The sequence below is a fragment of the Ictidomys tridecemlineatus genome, chromosome 1, assembly GCF_052094955.1.
Source record: "Ictidomys tridecemlineatus isolate mIctTri1 chromosome 1, mIctTri1.hap1, whole genome shotgun sequence".
NCBI lineage: Eukaryota > Metazoa > Chordata > Mammalia > Rodentia > Sciuridae > Ictidomys > Ictidomys tridecemlineatus.
In genome coordinates this window covers 90,940,009-90,958,042 of record NC_135477.1, presented here as the reverse complement: position 1 = coordinate 90,958,042, position 18,034 = coordinate 90,940,009, and the positions used below count along the sequence as shown (strand labels likewise).

The window sequence follows — 18,034 nt, the reverse complement described above, 5'->3', positions numbered from 1 at the left end:
AAAAAAATTGAAATTCCTCAGTAATACACCATAGCTATGACCCAGTCCTTAGCATGCTGATCATCAGTCTATCTAATTGGGGTCAACTTACAACAGAGATTTTGTGATTTCAATCACTGAATTCCTGAGCAATGGCATCTAGACTGGCTAATTCCCTTAGTCTTCATTCCACTCAGTAGTGGAAAAAAAAATGAAGAGCAGTTTCCAGGTTATTGGATTAGGCTCTTGTGAAGATGTAATTATTTCTAAACCCTGTGCTACAATTCCAAAAAACACTGGTGTTTTGAAAGCACATAATTTAGAGTTTGGGGATAACTAAACTGCCAGACGGGTCCACATCTCCTTCTTAAAACTTATTTCAATATGATTTTATATGGGGAGGAGTGGACAGGTACTAGGGATTGAACTCGGGCCCTCGGCCTCTGAGCCACATCCTCAGCCCTGTTTTGTATTTGATTTAGATACAGTGTCTCATTGAGTTGCTTAGTGCCTCACCATTTAGTAAGGCTGGCCTTGAACTCACCATCCTCCTGCCTCAGCCTCCCAAGCCACTGTAATTACAGGCATGCACCACTGTGCCCAGACATTTCACTATGTATTGTCACTTTTATTTAATTTTCCTGATTTACATGTCCACAAGACAATGTTGACAATGCATATGGGTTTGTACAAAATGTCAATTTAAAGAGCCTTTAACTTCTAACAAATATTCATATTTATTTCATGTTGTCAGAAATAGAAACTCATTCTAGAATTTGGATCTTAGTTTTTAAAGTGAATGTCATAATCTAACAGGCACTAGTTTAGGAGATTTTGTGAACATCAGTTCATTTTATCTCAGCAATGATCCTAAAAGATACGTGTTACCATTAACTTCAATGTAAGGAGAGGAAACAGAGGCAAAGAAAGGTAGAGTAAATTGCCCAATATAACACAGCAAGGAAGTAAGGGAGGCAAGATTTGACCTGTACCATCTTCATCTTATTGCCTCTGATATTTATACATGTATTCAACAAAATTTATTATTAGATTTCAGAAAGTAAATTCAGAGGACCTAGATGACTTATTTTTTCTACTTCTTAGAATAAAAATTCATAGAAGGTTCAAAGTGTGCACAGACATGTGCAAACATACACACTAGAATGAACACAAATACTAGCACACTGTCAGAGATAAATTATAGTCTGTTTCACATAAAATAGAATACCTTGAAATTTTAAGGCATAGAAAATCTAAAAAACAGCCTGATGGGCCTTAAAGCCTGTTAAGAGTATTTAGAAAAAAAAAATGAGAATAGGAGCAACCAAAGCAAATCAGTGCACACTTTCCAAATGGTCTGTAATCCACCCCTTCTATTTTGAGATTAAGGACTGATATTCAGAAGCCATCTTTATTGAATAATTTCAAAACAGAATGACTAGATCAAATTGTAGAAAAATATCACCGAAAAGCAAACCATCATGTCAACATCAATACAATAATAACATCACAAATAGTAATAGCTGACAGAAGTGCCTTAAATATGTGGCACGTAACAAGAAATAAATAACATGGACATGATTTCTAGGGAGAAGTGGTGCATGATGTTTTTTTTTTTTTCTCCAAGTACAAGGGAAAATGATACGACCTAGTCAACATATTAGATCTTCCAGCGTTTTTTATTATCGGTGCTTTTTCAAATTCACACCCATACAATCACGTTTTTAGAAATATCACTCAATCCAAAGTCCTTTCAGAAACTGTCCTCAGGTTACAGAAACTTTTGTTTCCATTCTTGCATACTATAAAGCACATGTCAATTAGTAGGCATTTTCGGTGTCTCCAAGTAAAAGACAAACATAAAATATCCTACAGTCACAATTGCAATATTCAACAAATAGTTCGATTTAGTTCAATACCCATTTTCTTGGTAGCTATCTTGTAAAGCATCATACTAAAAAAGGCAGGGCAGAAAAAAATTTGTAAATGCTGCCCTTTAAAGCTTACAATTCCTGGGAGAGGCATGCAAACAGTACTCAGACACAAATGGACAAAACACATGCACCAGCAGCACAAGGCGTTGGAAAGGATGAGGGAGGCTGAGTGGTTGTAACTGGAGAGTGAGGAGGAGGAGGACATCAAAAGCCTCCTTAAAGGTATCTGACCTGAGCCTGATCAGACAAGCAGACTTTTGAAGGCACAAAAGAGGTGGATTAGGATTTTTTGGCCCCAGGCTGGGGACAGCACAGATGAAGGCACAGAGACGTCAAGTGCTGGGCAAGCAGCAGCCAATACGGGAACAGTCTGTTCAAAGGAGCAGAAGGGGAATTGCAAAGGCCTGATGTTCTTCGCAGTGTATTCCACTATTATTTAAAGAAAACTTAGTATCTAAAGCCAAAAATGGGAGAAGGAATCATTTCCCAAAATATGCTACCGACTTTAACATATGTCTGTTTTCCTTCCTTGTAAATAAATAACGGAAAATAGAATGGCATGCATTAAACTTTTAAACTATTCTGTATGAAAATTAATGTGCACAGCACAATATCCAGTTTGATGAGGTAAAAATAAAAGATTTTAAGCAGCCCATTACGGTAGGCAAAGGCAATGCAAGTCTATTCAAATGATACTGGCACATCATAACCAGAAATGAACTCGAGCTCCAAATTTGTGCTCCACTCCTCACCAAGTACACAACAGTAAATGTGTGCAAGATACTAGGTCAATTGCTCCCTCCCGCAATATCTAAGCACTTAAAAATAACGGACGGGGTTGACTTCTTGCACTTTGAAAAAAGAGCTGAGGAGGGTGTGCACTGTCCAGTTGTTACTTCTCCACAGCGTCTGGCACAAATATCTTCAATTCTTCAAAAGCTTAATTTATCAGGTGATGACCCCAGAGTACATTCCACATACACGACAGCTTCACCATTGCCAAAGCATGGTCAGGGTCGGTCAGGAGAGATTCCATCTGGTAAATGGAATTCAATTACCAGTTGAATCAAATTATATCCTGTGGGGCTGATCCAGAAGTGCTGATGAAAAATGGGAACAAGAGGCAGCTGTTTTCACTTCGGACATTGTCCCCACTCTTATGTGAAAGGGCTTTGAGGAATTCAAGTTTTTCTTGGGCCTTTGCCTGGATATCATCACCACCTGGCATTGCCACTCCAATTGGCCAGACCGACCTGTCCTCCTTGGAGCTGTAGAGAATGTCCGGTCCACTGAGGAGGAGAGTCCAGTCAGAGTGTAACTTACTGTCCCACTGGTGCTTTACTATTATTGTGTTGCTGTGTTTCATGGCCCCTGAAAAGAAACAGCACAGAGGTGGGCCTCAACCACAGCCTCGGTCAAGGCCACAAGGGTGTCCTGTGGGAACTGCAGCACTCACACACCTAAACCAGACCTGCTCCAGAATGCATCCCTGGATCTGCCAGTGACACTGTGACAGATGGAAGTCACGGGCCTGTTTCACAAGGACTTACCTTGGCGGATGAAAGTCTGGCTAGTGTCCAGCAAAATGTCGCAGCCCTCTACTATCATCCTTTCGATGGCAAGGTTTTTCCTTATATTTTCTGTGTCACTCACTTCATCGTGCATCACCCTGTCAGACAACACAGACGGACGGGATGGCAGTGAGACAGCAGTGACCTCCCTAGCACATAAGCAAGGAAGAGCTGCACCTGAGAAGCTCGGTTTAGAACTTGTATTGATTTAACTGGGGCTTTGGGGCAAAAAGACGGGGCCTCGAAAGGCTTCAACAGGTTGTGACCCAAACCAAGACCAGTGCTCATGAAGATTCTAAATGGTAAGCGGCTCAGTGATCGTGAGCATCCTTGGAAAACTTGGCTTTGAATGCAGCTGGAAAGCAACACATCATTTTACCTACAGCTCCCTTCATTGAAATGAGTAGCATTTCCTAGAGGTGCAGTAAATTCTCTTAATTCCCTTATACCATTTATCCCTGAGAAGCAAAGAAACACAGGTGTAAATAAGTGCCCATAACCATAACAAGCCATTAGGAAATGAACTGTACATTCTCCGCCTTTTTGTCAAATCTGAATACAAAACTGCAACTGAAAGTCATTTTTCTATTATGATGAAAAAAAATGGGAACATTTCCAAACTTAAACCAAATTACGCCTAATCTCAATTACATAAAATTCGCATGCTATAAAAGCTTTTTCAAAGATATATTTTTTTCCTTGGTTAAAATTAATGTGAATGATGATTCAGTATTATCTCACAGGCTCGCATTAAACTTTGAGGTGAATCTGACCCACTGGATTTGGGTGTTGCTTTCTTGTTCCTGGGTTCACACAAGAAGACTCAACTGCTGCTTTCCCATCTCAGGCCTTTACTGTAAGTTCTCTGCATACCTGGACAGCTCCTCTAGCTTTGATTTAGCAAACTCCAGACTCTTCCTTTCCACATGTTCATGGGGTGTGTGAGCCAGGAGTTCATGCAGTGTGATGATATACCTGGGAATCTAAACGTAAACAAGGCCAGCGTGAGCAAAGTCAGGATGGGTGAAATAGGGACATTCTCTACAGTGCCATCATTACACTGAAAAACTCATTGCTGCTCTTTGTTTTGTTTTTAAAATAGTTAAACACACACACACACACACACACACACACACATAAAACAAACCATGCTTCAAATTTAAACACACACCAAAAAAAAAAAAACTTCACAAGTAAAGGTCATCATAAATAATAAAGTGGTGTAGCTCAAAGAAACTATTATTTCTTTTATTTTTATAAAACCATAAATTTTCAAATAGCAGTTTTCAAAACCTGGTTCATAGGAAACATAATCTGAAGTCTCTGATGTTTGCATTCTAGATATTTTTGTCTGTTTGTATGATTTTTTTTAAAGTTTGTTATCCTAAAGCAAAGTTCTTTTAAACTTCAGAGAAGATATGTTCAACATTATGACATTCTGATCCTACTTTATCTCAATTCACCCTTTGGCAGTAAAAGGCATTATTTCATTAGATCATTCTTTGTACTTTTGTTTATGAACAGACTGGCTATCTGAATTCTCTTAAAGGCAGAAACTCCACCAACCTTGTGAGGGTTTTTATAGACCAGAGTAGAGATCAGGTTATAATGATTTGACATACTCATGCTTCATTGGTTTATAAAATAGTTTTTTTTTAGAAAGCAGAGACTGTGGCCAGGCACAGTGGCACATGCCTGTAACCCAGAGGCTCAGGAGGCTGAGACAGGAGGATTTTGAGTTCAAAGCCAGCCTCAACAATGGCAAGGTGCTAAACAACCCAGTGAGACCCTGTCTCTAAATAAAAAACAAAATATGGCTGGGGATGTGGCTCAGGGGTCCAGTACCCCTGATTTTAATCCCTGTTATGAAACAAGAAAGCAGAGACTGTGGCATGGGCCACGGCTCCCGTAGCACTGCCTACTGTGCTCAGGGATTCTCGGGGCTTTGCACATGGGTCTGGTCCTCCAGCAACATAAGGATTCGTTCTCCACTTCACAGATAAGGAAATAAAGAGTGAGGAGGTTTTGACTTGCCCAAGGCAGCCTCCTGGTAAATGGCAGTTTCAGCTGGCTCCGGGCTCTGGTAGGGCACTGACCAGCTCCCCGCGGAGCCTTCTCACTAGATCACTTCCATGAGCCCCAGAGCCCCAGTCAGAACTTTAAAGAACTTGGAAAACGAGAACAGAAAAACAGCTTGCCACAGCCCTGTGTGCAGCTCTTCTGTCCTGAGGGGCTGGTGGCTCTATCTGTGGATCTGCTCCTGCTCTTGTGCAGGGGTGGCTTTAAGGGGTTATTTACTCACATCTTCTGAGTGGCTATCTTTGTGCACTAGCACAGTTGGCATCGAGCCCATCAGCACAACATTGAACTGCTCTTGCTGATCAAGTGACAGTTTCAGAAAGCACAGATAGACCCCTGGGTCTCAGGAGAGCAGGACACAGGAAACTGTAGGGTATATAGGGGAGACCTTCTGCCTCTTCATTTATAGACTTCTTTAGGGCTGCCCCACAGAGAGCAGTCTCCTGGGGTAAATATGCATTCAGATATCCCTTTCATTAGTACAATCCCATGATCAATAAAAGTTTGCAACAAAGTTAACAGTTCCACAGAAAACCAAGTCAATCAATGGCAATGTACTCAATTTTTCATAACAAAGGGGCAGGAGTGGGAGAGCCTGACTACTTAGAATGCACTGAAACCCCACAAAACTAAGTTTAGTCAATAGCTTCGAGATCCTCCTCCATTAGTTAAATATATTTTAAAGAGCTCCCTGGCTGAGATTAAGTGGATGGAGCTGAATTTGGTAAGTGGCCCTTTCTACTTTCTGGTGGAGGAACAAAGAAGGGCTAACACTGCCAAAAAGCAGGCAAAGGAAGTTGTGCTGAGGAGCAGAAGATTCTGCAAAGAGCTCGTCTGTGTGTTGGAGAGCTGATTACAGATCGCTTCCCCAAAAGAAGACCTAAGAATCATAGTAACTGTCTAAATGAATCATAACTCTGCTTTCAGTAATGGCACAAGTACTTGTCACTTCACTGACATTAATTAGCTCGCTCTTCAGTAAATCACTAGATAGAGCAGCAAGTGACTACCTTCCACAGAACATCCAACAGTGCTCCTCTCACCAGGAGCAGATTTCATGATCTGCTGAGGCCAATCTACACAATACCAGTCAAGCCACTGATTTGGCTAAATAAAAATCGCGTTAATGACTACATTATTTTCCATAACAAATTCCTTGGCAATACTTGAACTTACTGGTCTGACAGTTCAGTTGGGAATAATTTCACAGCACCATCCAAATTCTACAATTCCTCCCTGTTTCCATAGTTCAATATGACTCAATTAACAGCAATAACTAATTTACTTAACAAAAGGCACAGAAGGATGTAGAATACAAATCATCCTTTCTTTTCCAGAGGTACATGAACTAAAAACTTACAATTACCTCTCCCCTTCCTTCTGCCCCCATATCTAGGCTCAAGAAAAAGCTTAGGCCAGAGCCCCCTGGACTGTATAAATCTGGGTCACCTCTACCATTGTTTCCCTACAGCTAAAAGTGGGTAGTACCCTAGCCTCATCCTAAGATGTCCAGCCCTATGAGGGAGTAAGGCAGAAGTACCACTGCTAATTCAATGTGTGCAGAGGGGAGACCCCTCTGAATTAGCAACACCTTCATGGCTATTTCACCTCATTAGTGAAAGGTCCACAGGGAACAAGAAAGATAGAATGAACCCAGTAAGAAAACAATTCAAACTTCTAGCACCCCAGTTGGTTCATATGGCTTCTTTTTGGAAGAGGCAACAGGGAAAAACACCAAGTAAAGAAGACAGATGAGAGACACAAGGGGCACAAGCCCTCAGGCAGCAAACTTCGATGATTTCTCCTCTGGGTACATTCAAAATACTTACGAGGAAGCAAATAAAGACAATTCAATGCACTTTCAATTTGCTCATTTCTTTTTTTTTTTTCTTCTTTTTTTAGTTGTAGGTAGACACAATGCCTTTGTTTTAATTTATTTATTTTTATGTGGTGCCTCACATGCTAGGCAAGCGCTCCACCACTGAGCCACAACCCCAGCCCCTGTCTTTTTCTTGCGGCTGAATTGAGTCTGGCTAAATCCCTCATGCTTGAAGCTTCTCCCAGAGCAAATGCTCTTACAAGCTGTAACCCTGTAACCCTGAAACAAGCCAGAGAACCTCAATATCTGAGCCTACAACTAATGCTTCTAGGGCTTGGGGATCACCACAGTCTGGGGGTGGGTTCCTAAACTACACCAGGCTCCCTACAGTAACTACACGGTTACCCAAACTGACAGAACCAGCAAAGCCCCCCTGGGATTGAAGAGCCAGAGAGCTAGAGTGCTCGGAGATAACTAAAGCTCAGCTGTGTATGCTTTGAGATTAAGGTTTTTTCAATTATTTTCCCCAAAGCAAGGATCAAAGGGTGAGTGAGATGTCAGGTCTCCTTGAGATTCCCCAACCTAATGTCCTTTTTCTGACATAATGGGGATTGCTTATGGTCAACCAAAATATTGCTGTTGGTTTTAAAATCTAGGGACAGGAAGGGAAGGTAGTAGAGGAGAATTTCTCCACTTTTTAAAGAAACCCAAAGATCTTTCCAAGGTCCCCACATTCAACTGTACTTGGGCACCCCACCTCCATGGCAGGTGCAGTTCTGCTATTTAAAACACTGAAAGAATCAAGAGCAAATGCAATAACATGTAGAAAAACTTCAGTGGGCTGTGAGAAGGAAACTAGGTCTCTCTCTGAATGTCCCGTGTATCTGTCATAACTCTACCTTTGCACAGTCACCTTGGGACAGTTGAATAGGTAAAATTTGGAATATTGAATTACAACTAGAGGTTAATGCCCCAAATTCAAAATTCAAATAAAATCACAGGTTAGAAGAATTATACAATATATGAAAATGTTTCACTGTGAATAAAACCTAAAATTCTAATTATGAATGTAATGAAATAGAAGTTCAAAATTTTTCTTGCGAAATATTTCCTCAGAGAGTTCAAACAATTTTGTTCCATAAAAAACAAAAAACAAAAATAACATTATAAAATTTCACTATACTTAAGTGGTTTCAAATGCATCTTTCTGGTTTTTAAAAAAATCTTACTAAATTTCTGTGGCAACTTCCAGGAATTCAAGCAGGACTAACAAACTTAAAGATAAACAATTAAGAACCACAGTAACATTTCTTTCTGAGGCTAAGAAATGATGGGCCTTGGGTCAGAGCCACCTGCTCAGGAGGGCAAAACTCCCACAGTAACCATAACACACATGATTAGTAGAATCGGTTTGCCACATGACCATTTGGAGGACTCACCAGAAGCCCCATAAATTCCACAATGGGAACACTCAATGCTTTTCCAAAAGAACAGAATCGACAGTTTTCAAAAGAACAGGAGATTCAATACACATTTTGGCCTCTGCCGTTCTCACTCCAGAGCTCTTAATGGCAAAACCCCAGACACAGGAAAGACACAAGTGGCCTTGATCCCTTGGTTTGCTCTAGACCCCAAAAATGAATCTCAGGTCAGAGCCCCGACTCAACAAGGTGATCTGAGTGAGGGCCTCTGGTTCTGAAGTCTCCAGAGCCTCTCTAACCAGGGAGTCCTCCTTTCCTTCCCCAGAACTGCAGCCAAAGAAACTCAATGACCATCAAGACAAGGTGGGAGGATGGGCCACAAACAGAGGCCTTCTCCCCGAAGTCAGAGCAGTCCCAAGAAACGTTTATGCAACCAGCACAAACTGGAACATTTGCACAGAATCCTATTTCTGTAAACCTAATAATATTTTTAAACATGCTGGAGGAGGAGACTCCAATGAAAGAAGTCTGTGTGGAATCTTTCTATAAAGAGAAAATTGTGCTGCTTTTCAAAAAATTCATTCCTGAATTATTTGCTTCCAAAATGCCTACTTTCTGGTCTGGGGATGTAGCTTAGTGGTAGAGCACTTGCCTAGTATTTAAGAGGCACTGGGTTCGATCCCCAGCACTGCAAAATTAATTAGTTAATCATTAATTTCAAATCACCAAAAATACCTGGATTCTTATACTCTAGACAGAAGACGTGTTTGTTTCAGGGCCAGGCTTAAGACAATGTCAGATGATGCATAACTCTTCATTTATACTTATATGTATTTACATGCCTTGTGCTGATCACAGTAGGCATCCGTTACAATGGCATATAGAACGCATCCCAAGCAATTTACCTGAAACATTGGATAGGTCAAGAACGTTTCCAGCATCCTCCCCTCACAGGCAGGGTTGGCTTCATATTGTTTTAAGAGTTTGTCAAAATCTCTGTTTTGCTTACAGTTGGCAAGGACTTGGAGGCTGTACTGGTGATTTCGCACAAATTCTTGATAAATGTTCAGCATGGGGAGCAAAATATCAAACAGATCAGCTGGAAAAGAGAAGTAAACATGCTGTTTCCCTTGGTGCCTGATAAATTATCTACACTCAACAGAAAGAGCAAAGATGGGCTCCCAGCACTAGGTATCACACAACATAGGGCCCTAGTCCTCATGCCTGAATAACCTATCTGTGTTGGATAGAAAGTATCAGAGACAGACAGTGACTCCAGCCCCAAATTACCTATGACAAAGGGAAAGAGTCAAAAGCTAAGTGCTAAGGCAGGGCCCAAAGAACCTAAAGTGCAGTGACACGGACTCCCGGTGGCTAAGGAAACCCAATGTCAACAGGGACATTCAGACGGCTAAGGCCAAATGACATACAAGTTATTATACTCTGTTGCCATTCCATGAGAAAATCATGAATGCACTTACCTAAAATTAAAGTAGGCCAGTTTGCAATCCTTGCCTTTAGTCCTTGGTGAAATATTTCATGGAGAAACATGATGGTTTCACTATGAAAAAACAGGAAGATCATACAATTTAGTCACTATAGAGTGTCTGTTATATATATGATGTACCAGTCTCACAGGGCCACCAAACTGTGCACCCAATATTAATGTGTACTACACTAGCCTCTATAAAGGCATTTCTCTTTTAGACAACCTCAAAAACTGAAAGAAAACTGAGATATGCTTCCAATATTGGAGAACCAAATCACTATCTTATGACCCTCTTCATCATTTTTAAGTGAGCTTTCTGCTGTTAGAATGCAGCACTTCAACTTATAATCATAAAATTAAAATTATGATCCTTTTTCTTTTCGTATTTGATTCTAGAAAACTCAAGAAAAGGTTTCTCTCACAAAAATGAGTTTTTATAGAAGGAGGTAGAGGGCAAAAAAATACAGTAAAAAGTTTGACAGGACTCTAACCATTCCTAAGTTACTCAAGGCAGAAATGTAAAATTCTTCTGAAAAGAAATGCACACAGATACTAAAATGAGGACCATGCATAAATTAGGGATCTAAATTCCTACTATGGCCAAGAAGGGTAAGCACCAAAGTCAAAATATATTTTTCTTTCTTCTCATTAGAATTAACCCACTGCAATGAGCCTTTGAATGACAGCTTTTCTCAACTAACACATTGGTATAATTAAATACAGAATTATTGATCTCAATGAGATACCTGGATTTGTATCAAAATTTATTACAACAAACCTCAAGAAGAAAGTTCTTACTATTTCCAAAACTAAAATGAATACAGCTTGAAGATTATGACTTTGTTGTTGTTTTATAGAAATTTCAATGAATCCTTTTATTATCTAAGGATTTCTAACCACATCTAGTTGGCAAGTCCTATAGATTGTCTTTCAATCAGCATTCTACTCTCATTCTAGGCAAGCTAAAACTGCATTTCCCAGATTTCCTTGAATCTATGCTCTGGATGTAAATGCATTTCCACCATGCATGCACTTGGCAAGACATGGAAGACTGAAGGAGACCACATTCCTGTTGTATTTTCATTTCTAGGAACAGTTTCGTGGGTCTGTTATGGTGGTGGTGGTCATGGCATTAGTTTCCTAAGCTCTGGGTCACACCTATGGTGCTCTGCCCTTAAATTCAATACTCCAGGGGCAGCTGTACTCCTCCAGCCCTTCCAAGTCTATAAGCAGAGAATTCCCTCTATCGGGAGGTATTGCTCTATCTTACCTTGAAAACTGATACATCCAGCTTCATATTATGATACCTGGATGTTTAGAAGACAGATGAAACAGTGCTGTATAGAATTAGGCAGATTACATTTTCTTAAGTATAAACTCTGTGTTGAAATCTAAAACAACTGACTTGCCTGGGGCTTTAATTTCAAAGGCTAGGAAAGGGAATCTAGTTAAACAATGGTTAATGACAAGAAACACCTAAGTCTCACCTTTAAAAGCATTTCACTTCAAATCTATCTAGGACTAGGTATGGTAAACCATTACTATAGAAAAAGCTTTTTTGCATCACCTCCCCAAAAGAGGCACAATGTCTCAATTCTGAAATTAAACAATATGATATACCTAGCCTTTCATGTTTCTGATTAAGCAAACCAATGGATACAAACCACTAGGTGCAACCCCAAATCAACATGGCACAGACTCTAATAGCATCACTATCAGGCAGTGTGGTTTTTCCATCCCATCCACAGAACTGTTAAAACGGCATGCTTGGATGACTGACATATCATCAAAATGCTAGCTGTACTGTCCAATGATCAAGAGCTACCACTCAGGCCCCTTAGGATAGCTGACATACTTGAGTAGAGCTGTGGTCATTGCCACTCAACGTGAGGAAATGTCCCTCCTTCCTTTCAACAAAAATTCTTTAATTTTTTTTTTACTTTTTAATTTAATTAAAACTTTTAAAAATTAAAAGTTATTGTTATTAGTTGTAATTAATGTTATTATTGTTATTGTTATTAATATTATTAATGTGATCATGTGCCACTACTCAGCCTTCCTTTCTGCAGCCATCCACACAGTCCTAGTCATTCTTCCTACCTTCTGGAGATCTTAGCCACCAGCTCACTTTCTCCAACACAACTCCTCTCATAGTTTTTGGTGATTCCACTCTGCACACAAACCACATTTCAATATCCGGGCCTCTCAAGTCTTTGAACCCCCTCTCCAAACATCTCGATCCCAGTTGACACCAGTCAAAGCCCCCATTGACTATACTCTAGACTTTGTCACTGTTAATAACTGCATCCTATTCCTATCTCAGCTCTCTGACCACCTCCTATTGTTTCAGTTTGCTGTCTTTAAGACTCTTGACTCCAAAAAGCCTTTCATACAGACAGGACTTAAGTTCACAGATCTGACCACCTTTGCATTGACCAAAATACCTTTCTACAAACTTTAGATTCCACGGGTCATTATATCTCTTCTTTGCAGACACTTTCAATTCTGTTGTACTTTTCTCAATTCATCAGATCAGCCTTACACAACACCAACCCCTAACATCAACCCTCCACCCACCTGCACCTGCAACCACGCAACTAAAAGTAGCTAAAGAAAAACATGCAACTATACAGACTGGTCTCAGTTACCACCATGAGCCTAATAAACTCACATGGGCTCATAGTGCTGCCCAGCAACTCACTACAGCTCCCTGATCCACCGACTCCCTGCTCTACTTGACCACTATTCACATCTTCTCCTATCTCATCCAACTATGACATTTCCTCTCCATCTGCCAGCTGATGTCCTTACTTCCTAGTTACATATGTCTTTATCCTCTTCCCTCCTTTATTCCCTCCCTGCTCATGTTCCCATTAATACCAGTCTCTCCACTGTGTATCTCGTTCTCTACAGTTTTGCCCGTATAAGCTTGCTGCTCCAGCAATCCTCCCCTCTCTTTCCTGCATCATTTCCCCCTTTATTACCTCTAGGTACTATCCTATTTCTCTGCTCCTATTTATAGCAAACTGCCTTGAAAGAATTTTCTATACTCACCCTCTGTAATTCCTATGCCCTATGCCATTCTCTCCTAAGGCCCCCTAATCAGGCTCCCGCACTTCATCAAAGCCACCCTCAGCTCCAAGTTGTTATATCCACGGTCAGTTCCCAGTTGTTTTATTTGACCTTTCTGTCATAGTTGTTCATTCTCTCTTGCTGCTAACTGATCCTCTTTTCTCTTCTTAGCTACTCTCTCTCTCTTATCTTCCTAATTTCTAAAGGGGTTAGTGCTCCTTTCTCTTCTGTGATCTATCACTGTCTTTTGTGCAGAAGGAGGGAGATAAGATAGTATATTTATATCTGCTTACATCTAAATCAAGAAATCATAAAAGGCTACAAGAAACTAATAAAAATAGATACAGAAATTGGGCAGAATGGGGTGAACAGAGACAGGATAAGAGTGCAACTCTGAATTTTTTTTCATGTTATTTTGATGTTTGTATCATGTAAGTGTGTTATCCACTCAAAAACAAATAAGCCATTAAATTTTAAGTAAAACACCCAACCACTCCTTTCTCCCCTCCTCTCCTATCACTTTTAATTTTTCTCCTGGTACTGACCACCATACAATTTACTACTATATGTTTTATTTCGTCACTATTCATTGTGTTTCTTCTCACGTCAAAATTTAAGTTCTGTGAAAGCAGGGATTTTCTACTTTATTCACTAATTAATCCTCAGCCATAAGAACACTATAAATATTTGTTGAGCAAATAAATTCAACAAGGATTCTTAGTTTTCACTCTTCCTAAAATATCTTATGTAAACTGCATGTAAAGACCTATTAATCAGTCCATTCCCCTCTGCTGCAAGGGGGATTCTTTTCAACACCCTTACCCCACACACACATAATGACAAGAAAATGTATGTCAAAGAAGAAAACTGAGAAAATGAGATGCCAAGATTCAAAAGATGTGCTAATTTGGACTAATGAATGCAATGATAGCTTTCTTATTTTTAACATCATAGGGATTCGTTTTTGAGATCTTGCAAGGCACAAATTGTTTCATGAGCTATCAGCAGGATCTTCTCACAACTCTCAGATTTATGCAAAGACAAACCTGTTGAGAAAAATACTGCTGACATCGTCGTGGCTGATGGGCGGCTTCTTGGAGCTGGCGGCCATCCGCAGGGGCCGCAGGAACCCATTGACCAGGATGTAGAGCTGGTGCACGTACTCGGACTCGGCCTCCACCATGGTGAACACGATCTGGTTTCTCTTCCTCATACTCTCAGCATGAGGAGAACAAATGTAGTCTTGCACAATGGTCTTCCATTTCCTTCTGCACAACCACCCTCGCATGAAGCTCTGAACCTGCGGAACAAAAAGACAAAAAGGAACCTCAGGGAGATGTGAGCCTGGCTTTCTAGGCTGGCCGTGTCCATCCTGTGTCATGTAGAATGCTGCTCTCTCATTGGTACCCCAGTGGCGCCTCCAGTAGAATAAATAACTGCAGAATTTCTCCAATAGGAGGACAATGGATTATAAAATAACATTTTTCTCAGGTTCAAAAGTTTTTTCCATAGCTGAAGCTCCATAGACCTATCAATGTGGACTCTGGAAATATAATATTACATATGAGCTAATAACACTTCAAGAAAGGAATTAATCAAATGTCTATTTTTAATAATAAAAAATCATATATACGTATGTATATATATGTGTATGTATATATATATATACACTATATATATATTTAATGTTTAAGTTGTGATTTAAAAAAAAAAACATGGAATTTTCCACTTAGTGGTTTTTATTTTCCCAGTGCTGGGGACTGAACCAGGGCCTCATGCATGTGCTCTACAACTGAGCTCCCTCCCCAGCCTCATCTTAATTATCTTTAGGTATACACTCAGTAGTGTCCAGTATGTTCATACTGTTTTGTAACAGATCTCCAAACATTTTTATCTTGCAAAATTGAAACTCCAGCTCCATTCAACAACCACTCTCCATTCACCCCTCCCCTCAGTCTGTGGTAATCACCATCCTGCTTTCTGTTTCAGTGAATTTCACTACTTTAGACACACAATACAACTGAAATCATACAATATCTGTGTTTCTGTGACTGGCTTATTTCACTTAATATAATGTCTTACGTGTCCACAAGGTTCATCCATATAGAAGCATGTGCCAAGATTTCCTAAAGTTCTGAGGATGATTCATATTATGTTGATTGCATTTATCAGTTGGTGAACATTTTGGTTGATTTCACCTCTGGAATATTATTGTGAATAATGTTGCTATGAACATTGGTGTATAAATATCTCATCAAGGTACTGATTGTTTTTTCATTTCTTTAGGATATGTACTCAAAAGTTGAATTTCTGGATCCATGGTAGTTCTATTTTTAATTTTTTGAGGAACTTTTTTCCACAGCAGTTGTACTGTTTTATAATCCACATTGCACAAGTGTCCCAGTTTTGCCGCATCCTTGCCAAAACAACTTTTCTGTTTTTGGTTTTATTTATTTGGGTTTTTGTTTTATTTATTTATTTATTTGTTTATTGTTTTGTTTTGTTTTTGTATTAGCTGTGCTAATGGGGGGAGGTTATACATCTTAAGTACTTTGCCTTCTTTAAATTAGTTCAATATTTTTTATTGTTGTTGAGTTCTATTTTGTTTTCCTTAAGCTTAAAAACAAAATACGTGTTAGAGATCAGCTCATCCAAATCCTTCTTCTATCAATGAGCAAACTAAATTTCAAGGTAAGTCACACAGCTAGGAAAGCTGCAATCAGATTCAGTGGACTTTTATCAGCCTTTCCTAAATTGTAAGAATACTTATCTAGCCACATGAGCAAGATACAGTTTAACTATTTGCAATGGTGATTATTTTGTGAAAAAGAACATGAAACATATTTTAATATAAAATGTACTTTGTAGAACCTTACTAGCCTCTAAAACTGAGTTGCTTAGGACCTCATTAAGTCCTGGCTTTGAACTCCTGATCCTCAACCTCCCAAGCCGCTGGGATTACAGGCATGTGCTACCATGCCTGACTTAAGAACATTTTAATAGAACTGTATGAAGAAGCTATTGCATATATTTAGGAAAATCTAGTGGAAAATTTCTGTGAATTATAACCAATTAAAGTTGTGGTCACTTTTCCCCATTTTTTAAAAAATTGGTGCATTATAGTTGTGCAAAATGCTGTGATTCATTGTTACATATTCATACATGCATACAATATAACAGTATAATTTGGCCAATATCATTTCCCAGTATTTCCCCCTTCAAGTTGTGGTCTCTTGAAGTAAAATAAACAAACAAACAAACATTACATTTTGTCAAGCATAGAGATGCAATTCATTTGTAAACATTCATTTCCACAGACATTAGTTTCATTTGGAACATAAAGGACATGAAGTTAATTTTCAACCTATTTAACAAGTACACGAGTAGGTTTAAAAATTACTACAATTAAGAATCAGGGCTAAAGATGTAGCTCAGTGGTAGAACACTTGCCTAGAATATATGAAGCCTAGTACTGTCCCCTCCCCAAATAATAATAATCAGGAAGATAGAAAATGTAAAAAAAAAAAGTGTTTTATCATCATTCTTCCATGTATTACATATATTTTCAAAAATCAACTTAATTGAGTTTTGTGTTAAATAAAGTCTTATTTACTTGGGCAGGTGTTCTCTGCTGAAAAACAGCTAGATCTGTTACTTACCAATAGACCTGCTTTTACAAGAAAACTGAAATGAGATTTTATTAATAGCTTTATTTACACGCAACTGCATACTATTAAAAGAAAAGCAACAAAATTAATCTTGGAACAGAATAACAAACCAGATTTTTTAAAAAAAGAGGTTTAAATTCTAAGAAAGAAATAGTGTTATTTTACTTTTTTATTTCTTGAAAACCAAAAACTCTCATTTTAGCCCAAAGAATCATTTCTATTCCAAATTCTGAGCAATACTTGGTTAAAATTTTGTTACAGCTTAAAAAAAGGAAATGATTATTTAACATAGAAAAATATGAGTAAGAAAAAAATTAAGATTCAAAATGTATTCCAGGAAAAGAGCTTTAAATGGGAAGCTTCATACCTGATGTTAACAAAGCTGAGTGTTTTACGCAGGTCAGTTAAGACCACGGAATCAAAGCCCAAATGACATAAATCGAAATACAGTGGACTAGAATGTGCGCCAGTGTCTGGCTCCTAGCAAAAGTTGTACAATTACAAATGACAGTAAGATGGAAAAGTCTGTTGCTTATGTGGATATTCAACAAGAGACAACTGTAAGACAAATCTGAGCAGATGTATTGATTTATTTTACATTCTCAAATATAAAAGAAATTCTAAATAAGCACTAAGGATAGATGTTAAGAGAAATATTTTTGAAATGTAATTTTTAAAAATTCCCCCAAATATGCAAGAGGCACAAAATCAGGAGTTTCAATAGCACTTAATTAACCCAACTAGAGAACACTATTCTCTTAATGTCCAGTTTTGGCATTCCTCCCAGAGAGTCCAAAATAGGATTCTCAGTACTGGAAAGAAACGGCACACTGAAATTCTCCAGAGCAGCCAAGATTGGACCATTCTGAAGGGCATTCTGGGTGTCATTAACATAGAAACACCAAAGCTGTTCCCAGTTCAGGAACACAGTCACAAAGACACCACCACAAGACATACAGTGGTGGCCATGCTCCCAAAGGGCCAGAAGCCTCCAGTGCCCTA

General features: G+C 39.1%; 1 protein-coding gene across 3 annotated transcripts in view; it reads right to left on the bottom strand.

Annotated features, from left to right (window-relative positions):
* Positions 1–18,034, bottom strand: part of Rasgrf2 (Ras protein specific guanine nucleotide releasing factor 2) — a 244,732-nt gene that overhangs the window by 135,975 nt on the left and 90,723 nt on the right. For all 3 annotated transcript variants that reach the window (XM_021724529.3, XM_078044465.1, XM_013366590.4), the window contains exons 5-9: positions 14,411–14,664; positions 10,285–10,364; positions 9,709–9,902; positions 4,358–4,467; positions 3,464–3,582 (exon numbers count right to left, since the gene is read on the bottom strand). In XM_021724529.3, coding sequence (XP_021580204.2) covers positions 3,464–3,582; positions 4,358–4,467; positions 9,709–9,902; positions 10,285–10,364; positions 14,411–14,664 — 757 coding nt within the window. The remainder of the gene's footprint in view (positions 1–3,463; positions 3,583–4,357; positions 4,468–9,708; positions 9,903–10,284; positions 10,365–14,410; positions 14,665–18,034) is intronic.